This window comes from Puma concolor, chromosome E4 (genome assembly GCF_028749965.1).
Source record: "Puma concolor isolate L17-30 chromosome E4, mPumCon1.1.hap2, whole genome shotgun sequence".
NCBI lineage: Eukaryota > Metazoa > Chordata > Mammalia > Carnivora > Felidae > Puma > Puma concolor.
Window position 1 is genome coordinate 62,288,756 of NC_141683.1, and position 21,061 is coordinate 62,309,816.

At 38.1% G+C, this 21,061-nt stretch overlaps 1 protein-coding gene across 1 annotated transcript in view; it reads left to right on the top strand.

The window, feature by feature from the left end:
• The window catches only part of KMO (kynurenine 3-monooxygenase), a 57,699-nt gene that overhangs the window by 33,368 nt on the left and 3,270 nt on the right, over window positions 1–21,061 (top strand). Inside the window, 7 exon segments of the mRNA XM_086693489.1 lie at window positions 865–952; window positions 2,300–2,465; window positions 6,374–6,445; window positions 7,274–7,395; window positions 9,108–9,255; window positions 11,435–11,492; window positions 13,496–13,578. Of these exon segments, the coding sequence (XP_086549615.1) occupies window positions 865–952; window positions 2,300–2,465; window positions 6,374–6,445; window positions 7,274–7,395; window positions 9,108–9,255; window positions 11,435–11,492; window positions 13,496–13,578 (737 nt within the window).

A 21,061-nucleotide genomic window follows, 5' to 3' on the forward strand; every position in this document is an offset into this window, starting at 1 on the left:
GGATGTATTAGTGTACATTAAAAAATAAACGTAATTTAATTTAATTTTTTCAAGAGTTAAAACACATTTAGGGTTTATAAAAGATATCCTTAGTTGTTCAGATAAATTCTGATTTCTCCATAGTTATTTGTCAAAAGATTTCTTAAACATAGATAAGTAGATCTGACTTGTAGCTTTAAGAAGAGTAAATAACCTATAATTATAGATCTATCCATGAGAATTAATAGAGGCAAAAATCATATTTTACTGCTATGGCAAGAATATGATAATTCATTAATTTCTATAGATTGCTAACAGGCAAAATAAAAAAAAAAAAAGCACCAGAATACTTTGATTCTATTTATTGAGAAGTTTTAGATCTTGTTACTCATTTTTTCCCTCAGTGTTCCAGTGTTTGATTACAAAAAGAATTAGTATCAAAATCTATATCTGTGACTTGACTCAGAAGTCTAGAGAACTACTAGAAAGAGATATAGAATGAGGCATAGCATGAGAAGAGGAGTTTGGCTGAGTATTTCTAATCACAAAATCCGAAACTAGAGGCAAATTTTAAAATATGTGATGCCTGCTTCTTTTCCAGGGTGACAACCATCACAGTAACGTAAGAATTTGCATAATGGAATTAGTTGTATTTTTTTAGATGAGGATAGTTGATTTGTATTCATCTCTTTTACTACCAAATTATCCTAGAACATTTGCCAAATAGTTGTCAAATTACCACTTTGTGCTAATTCATTATTACAGTCTTAAGAATAAACATCTCTATCATTACTGTTCTCAGGAAATAATAACAATTTCAATTTCATTAAGTGAAATAAGAATTGGAATTTCATTTCCATTTGCTCATTTTCTTTGTCTCCTCAGCTGTTGAGAAATACCCCAATGCAAAGGTGCACTTTGGCCACCGGCTGTTGAAATGTAATCCTGAGGAAGGAGGGATCACAGTGCTTGGGTAATCAGTGGTCTTGACTGCAGAGGTGAAGGGTTAGAGCAGTGAACTGTATCTGTAAACTTTGTTCTTTGGCTTCTTTGAAAGATTTAAATGATTACTGAAAGAGACTCAAAGAAACATCAAAAACCAGCCTTTGGATGACTTCTAAATACCAACACAAGTGATTCTTCTTGATTCTCGTGCGGGCTCAGCATCCTACCATGTTCCACACTGGTAGCCACACTCTTCAAATGCTCTCTGTCCTGTGTTCCCTCTCCTCCTTCTGGAAACTATTTGCCTCTCCTTGGCTGCCTCTATGTCCTCTAAAGTTCCTAGCTCCATGTCCCATCCTTGGGACATGTCATGGATTCCCAGTCCACTCAACCACCACTTAAAAATTCCCTTTGCTAAAATGAACCTCCCCAGCCCATGCCTCTGTCTCCCCTCTCAATCCTTCTTTCAGTACTGATCCATGTTAATGTTCTGTTAAACACCTTCACAAGCACCGCTTGCCATGCTTTCAAACATATCTTAAAACTTGACCATCTATTTCTCTCCAAGCATGTCCAGTCCTGACCTCCTTAATGCCGTTAATAATTAGAATCATTCTTGGTGTGCCCTTTTCCTTACTTTCTCTCATTAAATCTATGACCCTGCCCCATCTTTCTTACTCCCCGGTTGGGTTCAGAGCCTATGTCTTTCTTCTGAGGCCTAAGGTCCCTGGGTTCTCACACTTGCACACCCAGGCTACTGCAATCACCTTGTCCTCTCCTTGTCCCCTCCCCCCAGCACTCTGCCTCCAGTTCAATACCTCCAGTGCCGAATAAGTTTTCCTAAATTACCACTCTTCATTCACCATCCCCTCAATGGAAAAAGTTATTTTCTCTTTTGCCAGAAGAATGTATTTAAACCTTTTGTCTTAACATTAAAAATTCTCTTCTTCTCCTCCCTCTTTCCTTCCCCATATTGTACTCTTTTTCTGAGCTTGTCTTCCAATACCCTCCACTCACACTAAACACACTGTTCCTGGAAAGTCCTGTGCCATCTCTGCCCTGGTCCATCCCTTCCCTCACTCTGTCTTCTTCTCAAGACTCTCCCTTTGTGCAGGGGACTCAAGCCTTAGTCACATTTCAGTGGCCTGGCATGTCCTTATTAATTGGTGTACTGGTGTTATTCTCATTCTCATGAGCAACACCACCATAGAGATGAGGGTTGTCATCTTTATATCTATCAACTCTAAGCTCAAAATCAGATACGTACAAGTGAGGAGTGGCCCCCTTGAGTTGCTACTTTTTATATCCAAGAAGAGGAACAGCATCATTTTTACCACTAGATTATTTTTTTTGGATGGTTCATTTTATTTTTCAGATCTGACAAAGTTCCCAAAGATGCCACTTATGACCTCATTGTAGGATGTGATGGAGCCTACTCAACTGTCAGAACTCACCTCATGAAGAAACCACGCTTTGATTACAGCCAGCAGTACATTCCTCATGGGTACATGGAGCTGACGATTCCACCCAAGAATGGGGATGTAAGTCCTTTCCCTTCTTTGGCTCCTTCCCATAGCCCTCCTGCCCCTTGGACTAGTGAAGATGCATATTCTAATGCACTTGTTCTCAACAGCATATTTGGATGAGTTCTGAGGTCTGCTATAGTCCTTTGCAAAGAATAATAAGTTGGGTATACAAGTATCCTTTTAATATAATTTTGGGGATCCTGGATGGCTCAGTCAGTTAAGCATCTGACTCTTGCTTTTGGCCCAGCTCATGATCTCATAGTTTGTGGGTTCGAGCCCCTCATTCAGCTCTGTGCTGACAACCTGGAGCCTGCTTGGGATTCTGTCTCCCTCTCTCTCTGCCCCTCCCCTGCTTGCATTCTCTTTCTCTCTCTCTCAAAAATAAATAAATAAACATCAAAAAAAAATAACATCACTTCTCTCCCTTGCCTTCAAGATATGCTTTCTTGAGTGGTCAGGAAAGGAGAGGAATTACAGCTACCCTACTGGGAACACAGAGGGAATTTGTCTGACATAATAATGTCATTTTTCTCTTTTTTCTTGGTAGAAAAAAAGTGGGTCAGGAATCATTCTGTATACTGACAATCCAGAGTTCTTATACTCATGATTATACCAAGTAATGATTATTAAATCAAATGAATAGCAAGCTAATGCAAAGAGATTTTCATTGCATGTTTTCTCATTTCCTGGTTCCCAGGTTAAAACCTATGGGGCTTGAGGCAAATACATCATAGCTATGTTTTATATTGTCGTAGCAAATAAATGTAGAATCTTATTAAGGGAAGTTAAAATACCAACAGAAGCAATAAGGATATTGGCTTATAGGTAAAGATAAGTAAATAGCACTAATTTAAATTTGAGTTACATAAAGAACATCTATTTTTAAGGTATTTTTAAGATGTAATTTATCCTATCTGAAATTCACACATCTATAACATAGTTAGTCAATTTGTGATAGTGCTATTATATACTAGGTATATACCAAATTGTATGAGCCAGTCAAATCTATAATATATCACTAAATCATTGTTTTCCTAGTTCTTCCTCCTGGTCAGAAAAGTATTTAGTAATTCTTAAGTGCTAATTTTACATTTTTCAGGTGAACTTTGTTCTCATGGCCCAGGATCTGATAATTCTGGTTTACAAGATAATATGATTCTGTTAAAAATTGTCCCAGACTAGGGGCCCCTGGGTGGCTCAGTCAGTTGAGCTTCCGACTTTGGCTCAGGTCATGATCTCACGGTGTCTGAGTTTGAGCCCCGTGTCGGGCTCTGGGCTGATAGCTCAGAGCCTGGAGCCTGCTTCAGATTCTGTGTCTCCCTCTCTCTCTGACCCTCCCCCATTCATGTTCTGTCTCTCTCTGTCTCAAAAATAAATAAACATTTAAAAAAAATTGTCCCAGACTTGAGTGGAATCAGGCCTTTTAATGTAGATTTAAGATAGCCATTTATTTTCTAGCTGTTCATATTTAATAGTGATAATTATTGGTTAACAAAAACTCACTGCTTTTAATTTAATTTTTTTTAATTTACATCCAAATTAGTTAGCATAAAACTCTCTGCTTTTAAATAAGAAACACCGTTTTGACATAGCAATGGGACCCAGGCATGGGAACATTTTAATACGTCCTCAAAATAATCTCAGGAAAACTAATTTCCTTTCCTCCCTCCCTTCCTCCCTCCCTCCCTTCTTTCTTCCTTCCTTCCTTCCTTCCTTCCGTCTCTATCTCTGTCTCTCTGTCCTGCCCCTTTTAACGTAACAGACTCTTTCTTTTTTTTTTTTTTTTTTTTTAATTTTTTTTTTTCAACGTTTATTTATTTTTGGGACAGAGAGAGACAGAGCATGAACGGGGGAGGGGCAGAGAGAGAGGGAGACACAGAATCGGAAACAGGCTCCAGGCTCTGAGCCATCAGCCCAGAGCCCGACGCGGGGCTCGAACTCACGGACCGCGAGATCGTGACCTGGCTGAAGTCGGACGCTTAACCGACTGTGCCACCCAGGCGCCCCAGACTCTTTCTTTAATGTAACAGACTCTTCATCTCTGAGGACTGTGGAGTGGGGGAGAAAGATTGGGTGAGGGACAATACTGGGTGAATATTGAGGGAGTGCTTTTGAGAATTTAATGGGAGGCTCATCTCAAAGCTGCTTTTGCACAGCAAGTCCCTGTTTTGCTCAGACTTCATGTTTGGAGAGACTTGTGGTGAGCGCCCAGTGGGGTTACGGGAGCCTGACTTTGGAACTGCTCTTGGATAAAGATATCTATTGAGAGCATGACTTGGTAATAAAGAAGCTGAAATTATAAAGGATTATTGTATAGCCATGAAATATGTGTGAACATCAAAATCTTCTTGGTATCATAGTTGCTACATCAAAAACAATGTACAAATCACTATACATGCCAATGGTGAGGACAGGGGGTACATATTGTCTCCCAAACTTTTTCATCAGCCATTTTAACGATTACTAATGCAGTAAATGATAAATCAATTTCAACTGCCATTTCTCCACTCTTCCTTATCTTTTGGAGTTCTAAAAGGTCGTAGAAGTGGTCAAAAGATAGCAAGAGGGAAAAGCAATGACTTGTGCCTCATCCAGACTGGTCTCCTTATTCACACTTCCTAAATTCCTTCCCTAAAACATTGTTCATTTCTGCTGCCTCTGCTTTGCTCAGCAAGTTTACCCCCACCCAGAAGCCACTGTCCTTCTCTTCTTATCCAATCAATGAATCCTTCCATACTTTTAACCACTTCAACCCCACAGATGTCTTACCTGCCCAGCTTTTATTTCCTATACTTCTACCTCAGCATCTGCCTATTCACCTGTGCCATAACCTGAGGCCAGACAGTTATGTACTCACTCATTTCTGTGTCTGTGTGTTGAGCTTTCTTTGAGCCACTGAGATCAAAAGCCAGGAAGAAAGACACAAATAACTCCAACAGAGTGTGAACATGCTGGCTAGGAGCCTAGGCTGTGCTTTATGTGTTTTTACCATGTAAGAGACACACATGGCAGGGGCTCCACAACCTTTGTAAAAAGTAATGCAAACTCAGAATGGTTGGAAATTGATTGCATGTTCTTATGTATATCATACCCCCGGGAATCTCCAGAATTTAGGTCGGTAGATATGCCCAAGCAATCAAAACTCACTCAGGCTCTTACTGGGTTGTCACGGGGTCACTAAAGAGAACAGATTTCTTTCTATTATTTATGCTGTAGGAAAGAAGTGATAAGAGGCTTGTTTGTAAAATTTTATTTTTCCCATGAAATGTAAACTTAGGACCTTTCCATTATACAAATACGTCCTCAAGTAAGGTGAAAAATAAAGTATAAAGATAGTACACACACATATATATGTACATATACATATATAGTTTGTATATGCATATATAGTATGTACATATATATATGTATGTGTATACGTGTGTTTTTGTGTGTGTGCATGGAAATAGAGAGAACATCTTATAGTATGTTCTTAATTCTTGATTATATCTGGTATCAATTATATCTGATACCACCTAAGTTACATGAGTTTGTAAAGTCAGGACAGAAAACATTTTTAAGACCATTTCTACTTTATTTATTTATTTTTTTATGTTTAGTTTTTTGAGACAGAGTGTGAGTGGGGGAGGGGCAGAGAGACAGGAAGACAGAGAATCCGAAGCAGGCTCTACTGACAGTAGAGAGCCTGATGTGGGGCTTGAACTTAGGAACAGTGAGATCATGACTTGAGCTGAAGTTGGACGCTCAACTGACACCACCCAGGTGCCTCACCAGTTTCTACTTTAAATAACAGTAGATGTGCTTATCATCATGTGTATGATACTATTTGAGTTGCTATGGAAACAATTATAACATAAGCAGAAACAGTTTTATAGATGTGCTGCATTAATGCACTAATCAAACATTATACTTTTTCCCTACAGTATGCCATGGAACCTAATTATCTGCATATTTGGCCTAGAAATACCTTTATGATGATTGCACTTCCTAACATGGTAATACAGAATTTGCCAATATAATTTTATATCTGTAATTACTGTTTTTCACTACATACTTTCGTATTTTGCATGTATGCCTAAATTCTTTTGTACTTAGCATATGTATACCTAACATTATTGTTTAGTCTCTTCAGTGATTACATCATTGCAACTTTGGGGTTCTTGAGGAAAAACCTGAAGGAATTCCAATTATTTATAGTGGAAAGGAGATTTAATATATATAAATGATAAGCGATAGATTGTGGATGGTGGTGCCTGTCATCTCTCTCAAGACGGTGTACGAGGAAATGGTGTGCAAATAAAGTCAAAGAGATTCGGGTTCTACATGAGGCAGGACTTCCAGTCTTTGAGGTCTCTGGGACATTGGAATATACATTATCAAAAAAGAGCACGGCTGTTCTTCCATTAGACCCTAGAGACATTTTATTTTTTCGTTATATATCTGGCTCTGTATTTCTCTAGTTGGTCTATTTTCCCTTGGTAGCAACGCTGATGCCCAGTGCCTCTTAACACTGTTTGAAAAGGAGAGAGAGAGGGAATCAGTGGGAAGAAATTCAATCCAACCACTATTCAATCCAACCTATTAGTAACCCAAGGAGTGTAGTGTTGGCTCGGTGAAAATGGCTGAGGTTTACCATGTAGAAATTCTAATAACTGAGAAGCTGGGGAGTAGCTGGGACTTGGTGGGGCTTTTCTCTGGGAATGAGGTTTGGGAAGGACGCCTTTCCTGTCTGCCTGGACATTCCTCCCAGGTGCCCCTTGGCCACAGCAAGAACCTGAGGGTAGGGCTCCCCACGTTCTCTCACACGCTTCGTCTTCTTGCAGAACAAATCTTTCACATGTACTTTGTTCATGCCCTTTGAAGAGTTTGAAAAACTTCTAAGCAGCAGTGATGTGCTGAATTTCTTCCAGAAGTACTTTCCAGATTCCATCCCTCTAATTGGAGAGTAAGTTTCAAGATGTGCAATTGTGCCTTTTGCTCCACTGTTTTGGTTTATTCAAGATTCAAATAAAGGTCATGCACCTAGCTTCAGTTTGGATTAAATGTGACTGATCCTGATGTGACCTGGACAGGAAGCCTGCCTTCGGGCAAAAGTCTAAGTGGGCGTTGTGCTGTGAGCAGGGATTCTGAAAACCCCGTACCGTGGTCAACTTTTCCTGAGAAAAACAAGTAACCCATGTCCCCAGGCCTTTCTGCCTCCTGGGCAGGCTCTCAGGTTGTGCTGCAGAGCTGGGCTGTGCCTCCCTCTGCTGGTGGACACACAGGTCCAAGGCCCAGCAGATGCAAGTCTCTGGTTCCCCATGTGTTGGGGCCCTCACAGTAACATGGTAATAAATAGCAGTACCTGCCCCAAACGGCTGATGAGGACTGGAGGAGTTCATGCCTATAAATCATTTGGCACAGGACCTGGCTCATACAGAGCTGCCCGACCGGTAGCCAGCTTGTTAGCTGTCTGGTTTATGACCCATGGCCTCTCTGGCCCCTGTCAGCGCCACCCACCCCACCGGCATGTCATTTGGTCTCATTCTGCTCCCCCTGTCCCTCCCTTGAATCCAGTCCATTCTCTGCCTCCAGCGATGTTTTCGTGGAGGCAGCACAATGGTGCAGAAAGCACGATTTAATGCTGCTTCTGCCCCTTACTCCCAAGCCTCAGATTTCTTATCTTTTCAACGTTTTTTTTTTTTTTTTTTTTTTTTTTTAATTTATTTTTGGGACAGAGAGAGACAGAGCATGAACGGGGGAGGGGCAGAGAGAGAGGGAGACACAGAATCGGAAACAGGCTCCAGGCTCCGAGCCATCAGCCCAGAGCCCGACGCGGGGCTCGAACTCACAGACCGCGAGATCGTGACCTGGCTGAAGTCGGCCGCTTAACCGACTGCGCCACCCAGGCGCCCCAGATTTCTTATCTTTAAAACGGGCATCAGGATAGCTACCTTTCGGGGCAGTCATGACAATGACATGCACTATGTAAAAGGGATGACCCACTACCAGCCCAGAGCAAGTCTGTTTAAAACTGTCAGTTTTCATCCTTAGCTACAGATTTGGTGTTTGCTGATCCCTCCTCTGATGTTGAAGAGAAATCTCCACATGCTGCAATTTTAGTCCCTATGTTTCCTGCTTGTTTCTTCCTCTCCAAACAGACTTAAAACTCTTGAGGGTAGGAGCTGTTTTTCTACTTAGAGCTGCCACAAAACCTAGCTGGATATCGATTGTCCGCTTCCAAGTACACATAAATTAGCACTTCATTTTAATCTTGGTTTTGGTTCATGTGGTTTAGTCAGATGCACAACATCTTAATTTTTCCAGAAAAAAACTAAAACACACCAGAATAGTTGAAAAATTGCATGACCTGGACACATGATAATAAAATCTCATGGCACATAACACACACATATTTCAAATTATTAAAATGCAGTCAAACCTATTCTTTTTGTATGTGATTAAGATCATTGCAAACAAAACAGGTAAATGGAACAATGAGATTTCAGGAACTAGGAGAAACGTCGGTTTCTCCATTTCTTGTGTTCTTCCTGGCATTTTTTTGTGTGTTTCCCAATAAAATGCAACGGTAATGACGTCAGTCCATCTGAAAGAATTACGCAGGGTTTAATACCCAATCTAACATAATGGTTATGTTCTGATTGTTTTCCTCTTAAGGCAAGCCCTAGTACAAGATTTCTTTCTGTTGCCGGCCCAACCCATGATATCCGTGAAGTGTTCTTCTTTTCACATTAAATCACACTGTGTGCTGATGGGGGACGCGGCTCACGCCATAGTGCCCTTTTTTGGACAAGGAATGAATGCAGTAAGTCCTTTCTCCCAAAGTAAGTCTCTGACATTTTCCTGGGTCGGTCTCAACTGAAAAATCTTAGCTAAGAACCATGTCTGTGACTATCCTCACCTAATCTCTGACAAAACAATCAATTCCACAATCCTGCCAACGGTTGAGATTGATCACTAACTATAGTCAAGCCTTGGATTGCTTGATCCAGTAATTTCATGCAGGAAAGAGCATAAAGCTTAACATGGTTTCTATGCAGTTAGAAAATGTATTGATAGCTTGAAATTTGAGAACTCGCCTGTCAGCAATTCAAGACTTAATTGAAAATTTTTTTTCTAGAGATTATGCCTAAGTATATAAATGTTAGGCTCAAAAAAGAAAAGAGCCCAAACTGTCTTTTGTTTTCTCCACCCTTTCTTTCCAAATGAAAGGAAAATGCATTTGACAGAGTTGAGTAAAACTACGAGGGATTCCTGAGTGGCTCAGCCAATTAAGCATCCAACTCTTGATTTCAGCTCAGGTCATGATCTCACATGTTGTGAGTTTGAGCCCTGCATCAGGCTCTATGCTGACATCGAGGAGCCTACTTGAGATTCTCTCTCTCTCTCTCTCTCTCTCTCTCTCTCTCTCTCTCTTCTCTTTCCCTCTCTGTCTTTTTCTCTTCTTCTCTGCCTCTCCCCACTTTTGCATGCGCTTTCTTTCTCCTCTCTCTCTCTCAAATACATAAATAAACATATAAAAAATTTAAACAAATAAAACTATGAAACAGATTTGATGTTGAATACTATTGCTTTCATGGAAGTTTCTAAAAAATATTTCAGGAAAGAAATAGTGCTCAAGTATTAAACATTAATTTCAAGGAATCCTAAAATGATTATCTAGACAGACAATTATTTTGTGTATGTGTGTTTGATAACTATAGCTTTATAATCACAGTCTTCTTTTTTTTTTTTTTTAATTTTTTTTTTCAACATTTATTTATTTTTGGGACAGAGAGAGACAGAGCATGAACTGGGGAGGGGCAGAGAGAGAGGGAGACACAGAATCCGAAACAGGCTCCAGGCTCTGAGCCATCAGCCCAGAGCCCAACGCGGGGCTCGAACTCACGGACCGCGAGATCGTGACCTGGCTGAAGTCGGTCGCTTAACCGACTGCGCCACCCAGGCGCCCCTATAATCACAGTCTTCTATTGTTTCGGTGATTGAGATATATTTCAAGTATAAGTAGGCTATAAATCTAATCAATTATAGTTTTCCACAAAGTAGTGGCAAACATTTTGTTTTATAAAAACATAAGAACATACCAATTTTAGTAAGCTGGATAAGGGCCCAGGCTCCGGCAGTATGAGGCCCAATTCAAATCCTGTCTCCAGGATTTATTGCACTATATTCTTGCACAACTAACTTAACTACTTTCTTGTCTGTAAAATTTGGTTTTCAATAGTGCCTATATCATAGAGATTCTTGTGGAATAAATGAATTAATTAAGTAAAAAATGTAAAAGTGTTATTATTTCAGCCTATATGAAATTTTACATCTCTAAATTCCTGCAGCAATAGTCTATATAGCTGATAAGTATCTTTATTTGCTTCAGATGTAATTTCTATAATTGATGTGAAATTTTTTTTAATATTTACATATTTTTATATTGTCAGTAAAACTATCATTTGAATTCCTAGAAAGCAAGAAATCTATCTTTTGATTTTCTTCTCTCCACTTCGTTTAGCGTACAACCTTATTAGGGTTAATTTTCTGGACTTCTTGACATTGGAAGTTTACTTTAATCTTGGCTTAAGGGAACTAAATTAATATGTGGGTTCTATCCTGTCATTAATTGCTCTAAATGTGAGTCTTAAAGACCTGATTAGTTTAAATGTGACTCGAATATTCATGGTAGAGCAATATAATTATTCTTGCTTCTTAAAGAAGCAATGGAATCCTTCAAAATTACATGAGTAATTTAAAATTTTGGTCAAATTCCAAATCATTGTAATCAATATGCACCAGGCAAAGACAATCCATCAAGCATGAAGTTGATGGTCTTTTATAATTGTAATTTAATGCCAAGTGTGACTAAGCAGCTGTTGTGTGCAGGTTGAAGGTAAACATCCTATGAATTATAGTCACTGATGGAAAGTCTGTTCTAATTGCTCAGAAGCTTTCATTATTTCCAGATGATCTTTTTCCATTTTTTCTTATTTCAGGGCTTTGAAGACTGCCTAGTATTTGATGAGTTAATGGATAAATTCAATAATGACCTTAGTAAGTAAAATTTTTCAAATGGACATGGACTAGCCCTATCGATTAATTGTGGACCTATTTTTCACGCTGGATGATCACAAACCCTTGATACATATTTCCTGTTCAGGATTATAATTTTTCTATTACCAGCCTATGCCACTGTTGCCCATGTCCAGACAAGGAACACCCAGAGAAACAGGGAAACGGTTTCTTTTAAGGTCTGTACATGGAGGCCTGTGCAGTGATCCCCACAAACAACATAAAAGCTCCCAAGACCAACATTTGGCCAAGATATGCTCCTTATTCTTCCTTTCCATGAGGAGACCCAAACCTGCACCTCTTACAGCATGCCCCAGAAACACTTTTAGGAGTTCCAGCACTTCCTTGCATGTTGCCTTATCAAAATGGCAGCTTCTACTTCTATTTGCCTTTGGTTAAAGCTGATTCCACCAAATATATTGATGTGACAGAGACTGATGTCTAAAATTTTTATATGTAATGTTGAAATTAAATTAAATGTACACCATTTCATCTGTAAAAGAAGTTACAAACAATAGCCTGAGACCTGGATAACTTTTACTGCATCTCAGAATCACATGGTCTCAAAGGCTGCCTCCGAATTTAAACCTGTTTCAGGTAAGGGATAGATCCAGAGAACTGGCTTTAAACCTACCTCCAGATTCCTGTCCTGACTTTCCAACTTATTAGCTGTGAGACCTTTGGAAAGTCATTCCAGCTTTTTAAAGTCTCGGGTTTTCTTGTTTTTTTTTCCATCTGTAAAGTGGGGACAATAATACCAACTTCAGAGAGATGTGAAGATGAAATAAAATGATTTGTGTAAAGCTTTAAAAATAAAATCCTGGCACAAAATGAGTTCACAGTAAATATTTGCTATGGTGTTATGGGAAGTCCTTGGACACTGGTGTCTGGATCTGAAGACACTAGAGGGTCCAGGGTAAAGTTCTTCCAGTTTTCTGCCTTCTTTGTTCAGTCATCTTGCTCAGATGTTCTGGATCCAGAGGCATTTATTTTCTTACCTCCCTTATCAGCCCTGGTGTGATTGGTCTGCATATGATAGGGCTGATGGGATGGAGGGTTCCTATATCAGAACATACTGTCAACACTGGTTTTGGTTACTGCATAACAACAATCAAACAGTACTGATTATGACAATGATACTCATAACTAGCATTACTGGACATTTCATATGTGTTGGGTATTTTGCTATGTTTTTTAATTCATTTTCTCATATGGTCTCCATGGAAAACATGGGGCAAGGGTACTATTCTTGTTCCTTTCTTACAAATTTAAGCTTAGAGATGGTGAAGTGACTTGCCCTAAGTCATATAGCTACAAGTGGTATAGCTGGCACTGGCAACCAAGTTCTCTGACTTTTGAAATGGCATCCTTAATAGCTAGCGTTGATTGGCCATGTGGGAGTTATATTAGTTAGTCATTAATTTATCAAATATTTATTCAGTATTTACCATTTACCACGTTAAGATTTCAGACATGAGGAAAATAGGAGGCCTCCTCTGGGAGATCACAGAAAAATGATGGAGCTGATGGTTAGCTGATAAGGTCGCTTAGGCGCAATGAAACAAATGTGCATGGGGTAGCAAGAAAGGACAAAAAGGAGAGTAGCAGATTCTAAGCAGGTCTGGGGTGGTCACTGACAGTCATTTCTATGAACCGCTGTCCATTCTTAAAATAAAAAAAAAATAATGATTTGGTAACCAACAAATATATTATGTTAACTTCATCGTAAGTTTTATTTAATCACAATAGGTAATGCCTATTACTATGAATGTGTTACCATTCAGTATTCATAGATTATCGGTCATTCAGCCTGATCATCCAATGTTCTAAAAGATTAGAGAGAACAATGGTAGAGTACACACCATTTAATTTGATCGGTGTAGAGGCCAGCACATTCTTACAGACGATAGTGGAATAGATGTATTATTCAACTTGGTTGAATGTATTTCAAATTGGTTGGATGTATTATTCAACTTGGCTCCTAGGTGTGTGTCTTCCTGAATATTCAAGATTGAGAATTCCAGACGACCATGCAATCTCAGACCTGTCCATGTACAATTACATAGAGGTGAGTGAGGAGGTTGGGCTCCATTCCATGTTAAGTGTACTCTTACACATAGAATTGTTGAATCACTGTATTGTATACCTGAGACTAATGTAACACTGTATGTTAATTATACTAGAATTAAATTTTTAATTTTTTTTAAAAGAAAAGACTATTTGTTAGAATATCAGTGAATGATCTCGTCATGTTAAGTGTACTCTTAATGCCCTTCACCTATTTCACCCATTCCCCCCCCCCCCACCTCCCCTCTGGTAACCATCTGTTTGTTGTCTGTAGTTAAGAGTATGTTTTTTGTCTCCTTTTTTCTTTGTTTTGTTGCTTAAATTCCACATATGAGTGACATCATATGGTGTTTGTCTTTCTCTGACTGACTTATTTCACTTAGCGTAATACTGCCTAGCCCAATCCATGTCTTTGCAAACGGCAAGATTTCATTCTTTTTTATGGCTGAGTAATATTCCATAGTATATAGATACCACCTCTTCTTTATTCATTCATCAGTTGATGGACACTTGGGCTGCTTCCATAATTTGGCTATTGTAAATGATGCTTCAATAAACATAAGGGCACATATATCTTTTTGAATTAGTGTTTTCATATTCTTGGATAATCCCAGTAGTAGAATTATTCATTCATATGGTAATTCAATTTTTAATTTTTTGAAAAACCTTCATACAGTCTTCCACAGTGGCTGCACCAGTTTGCATTCCCACCAACAGTGCATGATGGTACTTTTTTCTCCACATCCTTCTCAACACTTGTTGTTTCTGTGTTTTTGATTTGAGCCATTCTGACAGGTGTGAAGTGATATCTCATTGTGGTTTTGCTTTGCATTTTCCTGATGATGAGTGATATTGAGCATCTTTTCATGTGTCTGTTAGCCATCTGCATGTCTTCTTTGGAGAAATGTCTATTCATGTCTTCTGCCCATTTTTAATTGGATTATTTATTTATTTATTTATTTATTGGTGTTGAGGTATATATTCTTATATTTTGGATACTAACCCTTTATCAAATATGTCAAATATTGCAAATATTTTCTCCCATTCAGTAGGTTGTCTTTTAGTTTTATTGATTGTTTCCTTTGCTGTGCAGAAGCTTTTCATTTTGATGTAGTCTCAATAGTTTATTTTTGCTTTTGTTTCCTTTACCTCAGAAGACCTATCTAGAAAAATGTTGCTAAGGCCAATGTCAGAGAAATTACTGCCTGTGCTCTCTTCTAGGAGTTTAATGGTTTCAGGTCTCACATTTAGCTCTTTAATCCATTTTGAGTTTATTTCTGTGTATGGTGTAAGAAAGTGGTCCAGTTTACTTCTTTTGAAGAGAGCTGAGCAGTTTTCCCGACACCATTTGTTGAAGAGACTGTTTTTTCCCCTTTGTGTATTCTTGACTCCTTTGTCAAAGGTAAATTGGCCATATAATTGTGGATTTAGTTTTGAGCTTCCCATTCTGTTCCATTGATCTATGTGTCTATTTTTGTGTCAGTGCCATACTGGTTTCATTACTTTAGCTTTGAATTATATCTTGAAATCTTGGATTGTGATACATCCAGTTTTACTCTTCTTTTTCAAGATTGTTTTGGCTATTTGGGGTCTTTTGTGGTTCCATAAAAATTTTAAGATTGTTTGTTCTAGTTATGTGGAAAATGCTGTTGGTATTTTGATAGGTACTGCATTAAATGTGTAGATTTCTTGGGGTAGTATGGACATTTTAACAATCTTTGTTCTTCCAATCCATGAGCATGGAATATCTTTCCATTTGTTAATGTCGTCTTCAGTTTCTTTCATCAATGTTTATACTTTTCAGGGTATAGGTGTTTCACCTCCTTGGTTAAGTTTATTTCTGGGTATTTTATGATTTTTGGTGAAATTGTAAGTGGGAATGTTTTCTAACTTTCTCTTTCTTCTACTTCATTATTAGTGTATAGAAATTCAATGGATTTCTGTATATTAATTTTGTATCATGCAACCTGACCAAATTCATTTATCAGTTCTAGTAGTTTTTTGGTGAAGTCTTCAGAGTTTTTTATATATAGTATAAAGTCATCTGCATTTAGTGAAAGGTTTACTTCTTCCTTACCAATTTGGATGCCTTTTATTTCTTTTTCTTATCTGATGCTGTAGCTAAAGACTTCCAGTGCTATGTTTAATGAAAGTGATAAGAGTACTATGTTTAATGAAAGTACTATGCTTAATGAAAGGACATCCTTGTCTTGCTCCTGATCTTAGGGGAAAAGCTCTCAGTTTTTCACCATTGACTCGGATTTTTCATATATGGCCCTAATTATGTTGAGGAATGTTACTTTTATACCTACTTTGTTGATGGTTTTTATCATGAACAGATATACTTTGTCAAATGCTTTTTTCTGCATCTATGGAAATGATTATATGGCTTTTATCTTTTCCCTTGTTGATATGATGTATCACGTTGATTGATTTGTGAATATTAAGCCACCCTTGCAACCAAAGAATATATCCCATTTGATTTTGATGAAGGATTTTTTAACGTACTGTTGGATTCAGTTTGCAAGTATTTTGTTGAGGATTTTTGCATCTATGTTCATCAAGAACATAGGCCTATAGTTCTTTTTTTTTAGTGGAGTCTTTATCTGGTTTTGGTATGAGGGTAATGCTGGCCTCATAGAATGAATTTGAAAACATTCCTTCCTCTTATATTTTTTGGAATTTTTTGAGAAGAACAGGTATTAACTCTTCTTTAAATGTTCGGTAGAAGTTGCCTATGAAGCTGTCTGGTCCCGGTCTTTTGTTTGTTGGGAGTTTTTTTTTTTAATTTTTGATTCAATTTCATTATTGGTAATTGTTATGTTCAAATTTTCTATTTCTTTCTGATTCAGTTTTGGGATGTTATATGTTTCTAGGAATTTACCGCTTCTTCTAGGTTGTCCAATTTTTTGACATCTAATTTTTCATATTTTCTTTGTCTATAGACAATTCTTTGTCTTTCTGTGGTGTCCGTTGTTATCTCTCCTCTTTCATCTCTGGCTTTGTTTATTTGAGTCCATTCTCTCTCTCTTTTTATGAGTCTCGTTAAAGATTTATCAATTTTGTTTCTCTTTTCAAAAAATTAGCTCCTGGTTTCATCTGTTCTATTTTTTTAATTCTTATTTTATTTATTTCTGCTCTCACCTTTATTATTTTCTTCCTTCCACTTTTGTTTGTTCTTTTTCCATTTCTTTTAGGTGTAAGGTTAAGTTGTTTGAGATTTTTCTTGCTTCTAGCGGTAGGCCTGTACTGCTATAAATCTCCCTCTTAGAACAGCCTTTCTGCATCAAAAAAATGTGGGGACCATTGTGTTTTCATTTTCATTTGTCTCTATGCATTTATTATTCCGTCTTTGATTCCTTGGTTGACTCATTCATTATTTAGTAGCATGTTACTTAACTTCTATGTATTTATGTTCTTTCTAGATTTTTTTCGTGTGGTTGATTTCTAGTTTCATAACACTGTGGTCAGAAAAGATGAATGGTATATGACTTCGATCATTTTGGACTTGTTGAGACTTGTTTTGTAGCTTAATGTGTGATGTAATGTGGGGAATTTTCCATGTGCACTTGAAAGGAACGTGTATTCTACTGTTTTAGGATGGGTGTTCTGAATACATCTGTTAGCTCCATCTTGTCTAATATGTCATTCAAAGCCATCCCTTGTTAATTTTCTGTTTGGATCATCTATCCATTGATGTAAGTTGGATGTTAAAGCTCCCTACTATTACTGTATTCCTACTGATTACTTTTTTTATGCTTATATTAGATTCTTTATATATTTGGATACTCCCATGTTGGTGCATAAACATTTACAATTACTTTATCTTCTTTTTGGATTGTTACCTTTATCATTATGTAATGTTCTTCTTTGTCTCTTGTTACAGTCTTTGTTTTCAAGTCTATTTTGTCCTGAATAAATATTGCTACCCTGGCTTTCTTTTCACTTCCATCTGCATGGTAAATGCTTTTCCATCACTTTACTTTCAATCTGCATGTGTCTTTAGGTCTGAAATGGGTCTCTTATAGACAGCATATGCGTGAGTCTTGCTTTTTTATCCATTCTATACCCTATGTCTTTTAATTGGAGCATTTAATACATTTACATTCAAAGTAATTATTAATAGGTATGTATTTATTGTCATTTTGTTGTTTGTTTTATGGTTGTTTTGTAGTTCTTTTCTGTTCCTTCTTTTGCTGTCTTAACTCATGGTCTCCTAGCTTTTGTTAGTAATATAATTGGATTCTTTTGTCTTTATTTTTGCATATATATTACTGGCTTTTCATCTGTGGCTTATACATAACAAAGTATGCATATATTTTATATTAAGTCTATATTAAATATGCATATAAGTCTATATTAAGTTGATTGTCTCCTAAATTTGAGCCCATTCTAAAAGCACTAATTTTCAATCTTCTCCCCCTACCCCACATTTTAAGTATATGGTATCACACTTTACATCCTTTTATTTTGTGGATCCCTTGACTGATTTCTATAGATTTACTTATTTTTACTGCTTTTGTGCTTTCTACTTTTCTTACTCTTGTTTATGGTCTTTCTCTTTTCATTCAGAGAATCCTTTTTAACATTCCTTGTAGGGCTGGTTTAATGTCATTAATTCCTTTAACTTTTGTTTGTCTGGGAAATTCATTATCTTTCCTTATATTCTGAATAATAGCCTTGTTGAATAGTGTATTCTTTGCTGGAAGTTTTTTCTTTCAGCACTGTGAATATATCATGCCATTCCCTTCTGGCCTGTAAGGTTTCTGCTGAAAAGTCAGCTCATAGCCTTCTGGGGTTTCCCTTGTATGTAACCATTTTCTTTACTCTTGCTGCTTTTAAAATTCTCTCTTTATTACTATTTGCTATTTAGTTACTATGTGTCTTGGTTTGAACCTTATTTTTGGGGTGCTCTCTGTGCCTTCTGGATCTTGATATCCATTTTCTTTCCAAGATTTGGGAAGTTTTCAGCTATTATTCAAATAAATTTTCTGCCCCCTTTTCTCTCTCCTGTCCTTCTGGGATCCCTATAATACAAATATTATTGTGCTTAATGGTGTCACTGAGTTCCCTTAGTTTAATTCCCTCTAGTGGATTTTTAATTTCAGCTATTGACTTCTTCATCTCTGATTGGTTCTTTTTTATGTTTTCTGTCTATTTGTTGAGGGTTTCACTGAGGTCCTCCACTCTTTTCTTAGGTCCAGTGAGTATCTTTATGATTATTACTTTAAAATATCTATTAGGCATATTGTTTATCTTCATTTAATTTAGGTCTCTTAGTCTGATTTTGTCCTGTTCTTTTATTTGGGACTTATTCCTCTGTCTTCTCACTTTATCTCACTCTCTGTGTCTGTTTCTGTGTGTTAGGAAAGTCAGCTACATCTCCTGTGCTTGAAAGTAGTGGCCTTTTGAAGAAGAGGTCCTATAGTGCCCTGCAGTACAATGTCCCCTGTTCTCCGGCACCTGATACTTCAGGGTGTCTCCTATGTTCGTTGCCTGTACCCTGTTGTGGCTGAGCCATATTTGCCTTCAGTCCTGTCATCTGCAATGTCTCTCTTTGCCTATTGTGAGCAGAGTTTTGTCACTGTGTTGTTAGTGGGCCAGTCTGGGGTTACCTTGGGTTTGAGTTGAATCAGAACAGGTGTTGGCCAGAGGTGTGGTACCATCAAACTGCAGGGCTCTCTCCCTGTTTGTCCCCTGAGAAGCTATTTTTGATGGGCAGGGCTTGCAGTCAGATCAGATGTTTGCTCCCAGCCCACTGCTAGGGCTGCAGTTGGACTGGTATGTGTGGTTATATTCCTCTCTCCCAGGGCAGGAGTCATTTTGGAGTGGAGTTGGCCCATTGGGGCTGCTTGCCACTGCCAGGCTTTGGCACTGATTTGGAAGGACTCCTGCCAAAGGTGTGTTGGAGGGGGCGGGTCTGCAGGAGAATGTGGGAGTGGATGTGCTCTTAGCAAGGTAGGTGGAGAATGTTGATGCTGCCTTGGTTTCACCAGGTGTCCATGGGTTGAGGCTAGGGGACAGGGGAGGGAAATGGCATGCATCAGCTCTTTTTTTCTTGAAGAAGTCTCCCAAGGATACCTGTCCCTCCAGCATATGCTCTGAGATTACTAAATAAATCTTCACATATTTCCCAGGTATTTTGCAAACTGTTGCTTCTGTGCTGTGTTGTATATCAGTGGGGATGTTTGTTATACTATCTCTTTAAGGGTGGGGACTCAGTTTCCATTCACCCTCTGGCTCTCCCCCAGTAAAGCCCTCTGATTTTTGAGGTTCCAAGCATTAAGCCCCACTGACTGTAAGAACTCTCCAAGATAGGCCCCTCTGGTTTTCAAATCCAAATGTTATGGGGATGCCTGGGGTGGCTGGTGTAGGGTCTCCTCCTCTACCCTCTCTGTGCCAGCAGTGTCCCTCCCTCTTGCAGATAGTCCTGTGGGTCAGTTTGGCTTCTGGCTGTGTCTCTGTCCTTCTTACATTCTTTGATGTGACCTCTTCTCTACTGTGGAGAGTCTGTTCTGCCAGTCTTCAGTTAATTTTCTGAGGTTTTTACACTGATGTGGTTGTTATCTGGGTGTATCCATAGGACCAGTTCAGCCTGGGAACTCCTACTCTGCCATCTTCCCCAGAAGTCACAAATGTCCTTTAATTTTTCTTTGCCCCAGCCCCATTGCATGCATGCTGAATGAGAACAAAAAGAAAACACACACACACACACACAAACACACACACACACACACACACACACACACACACACACACAGAGCCTTCCCTACACATGCATGGATTGTGATAGTAGACAGTGACAATGACCCACACACATCATCTCCATCTACATTTTAGGGACATTTAGGAGGTAACAAAGATGAAAAATTATCTGGTTTCAATCACTGATAAATTCACAGGCTTAAACCTTAAACATTTGGTAGAGCTAGTAATATGCTATTTTAATGAAGATATAATTTTTATATGTATTAATGTATTAACAAATTGGAGGGATGAAGAGATAGTAAATGACCTTAGCATTCTTAACATTATAAGTTGCAAGTTTAGAATAGCTTTAAATATTCTTTGGGGCCTTATGCACTGAAAAAAATACGTATATATTAAAGATATTCATGGTCAGAAGATTAACACTCAGAAGAAAAAACACAGTTACATTTTGAGCCAGTCACATGAAAAGCTCACAACAAATACTTATGGTTACACTTTTTAAATGATCAAATGAAAAAAATTTCAGGATAAATTTAAAGAAAAGAGTGTAGCTGTTTTCCTTCTTTCCTGAAGAGAGATAAAAATAAAGTGGACTTTAGTTTGAGCAGAATTATTACATATGTGGTGAAGGAAGTTCTGTAAGATACCGAAAATCTTCACTGTTGTAACTTGCTTATGTCTTTCTTTATTTTTTGAATCTTACAGACATTTATTTCCTGAAATATGGGCATCACTTATAAACAGAGCTTATGATTAATAACAAATGAACAATA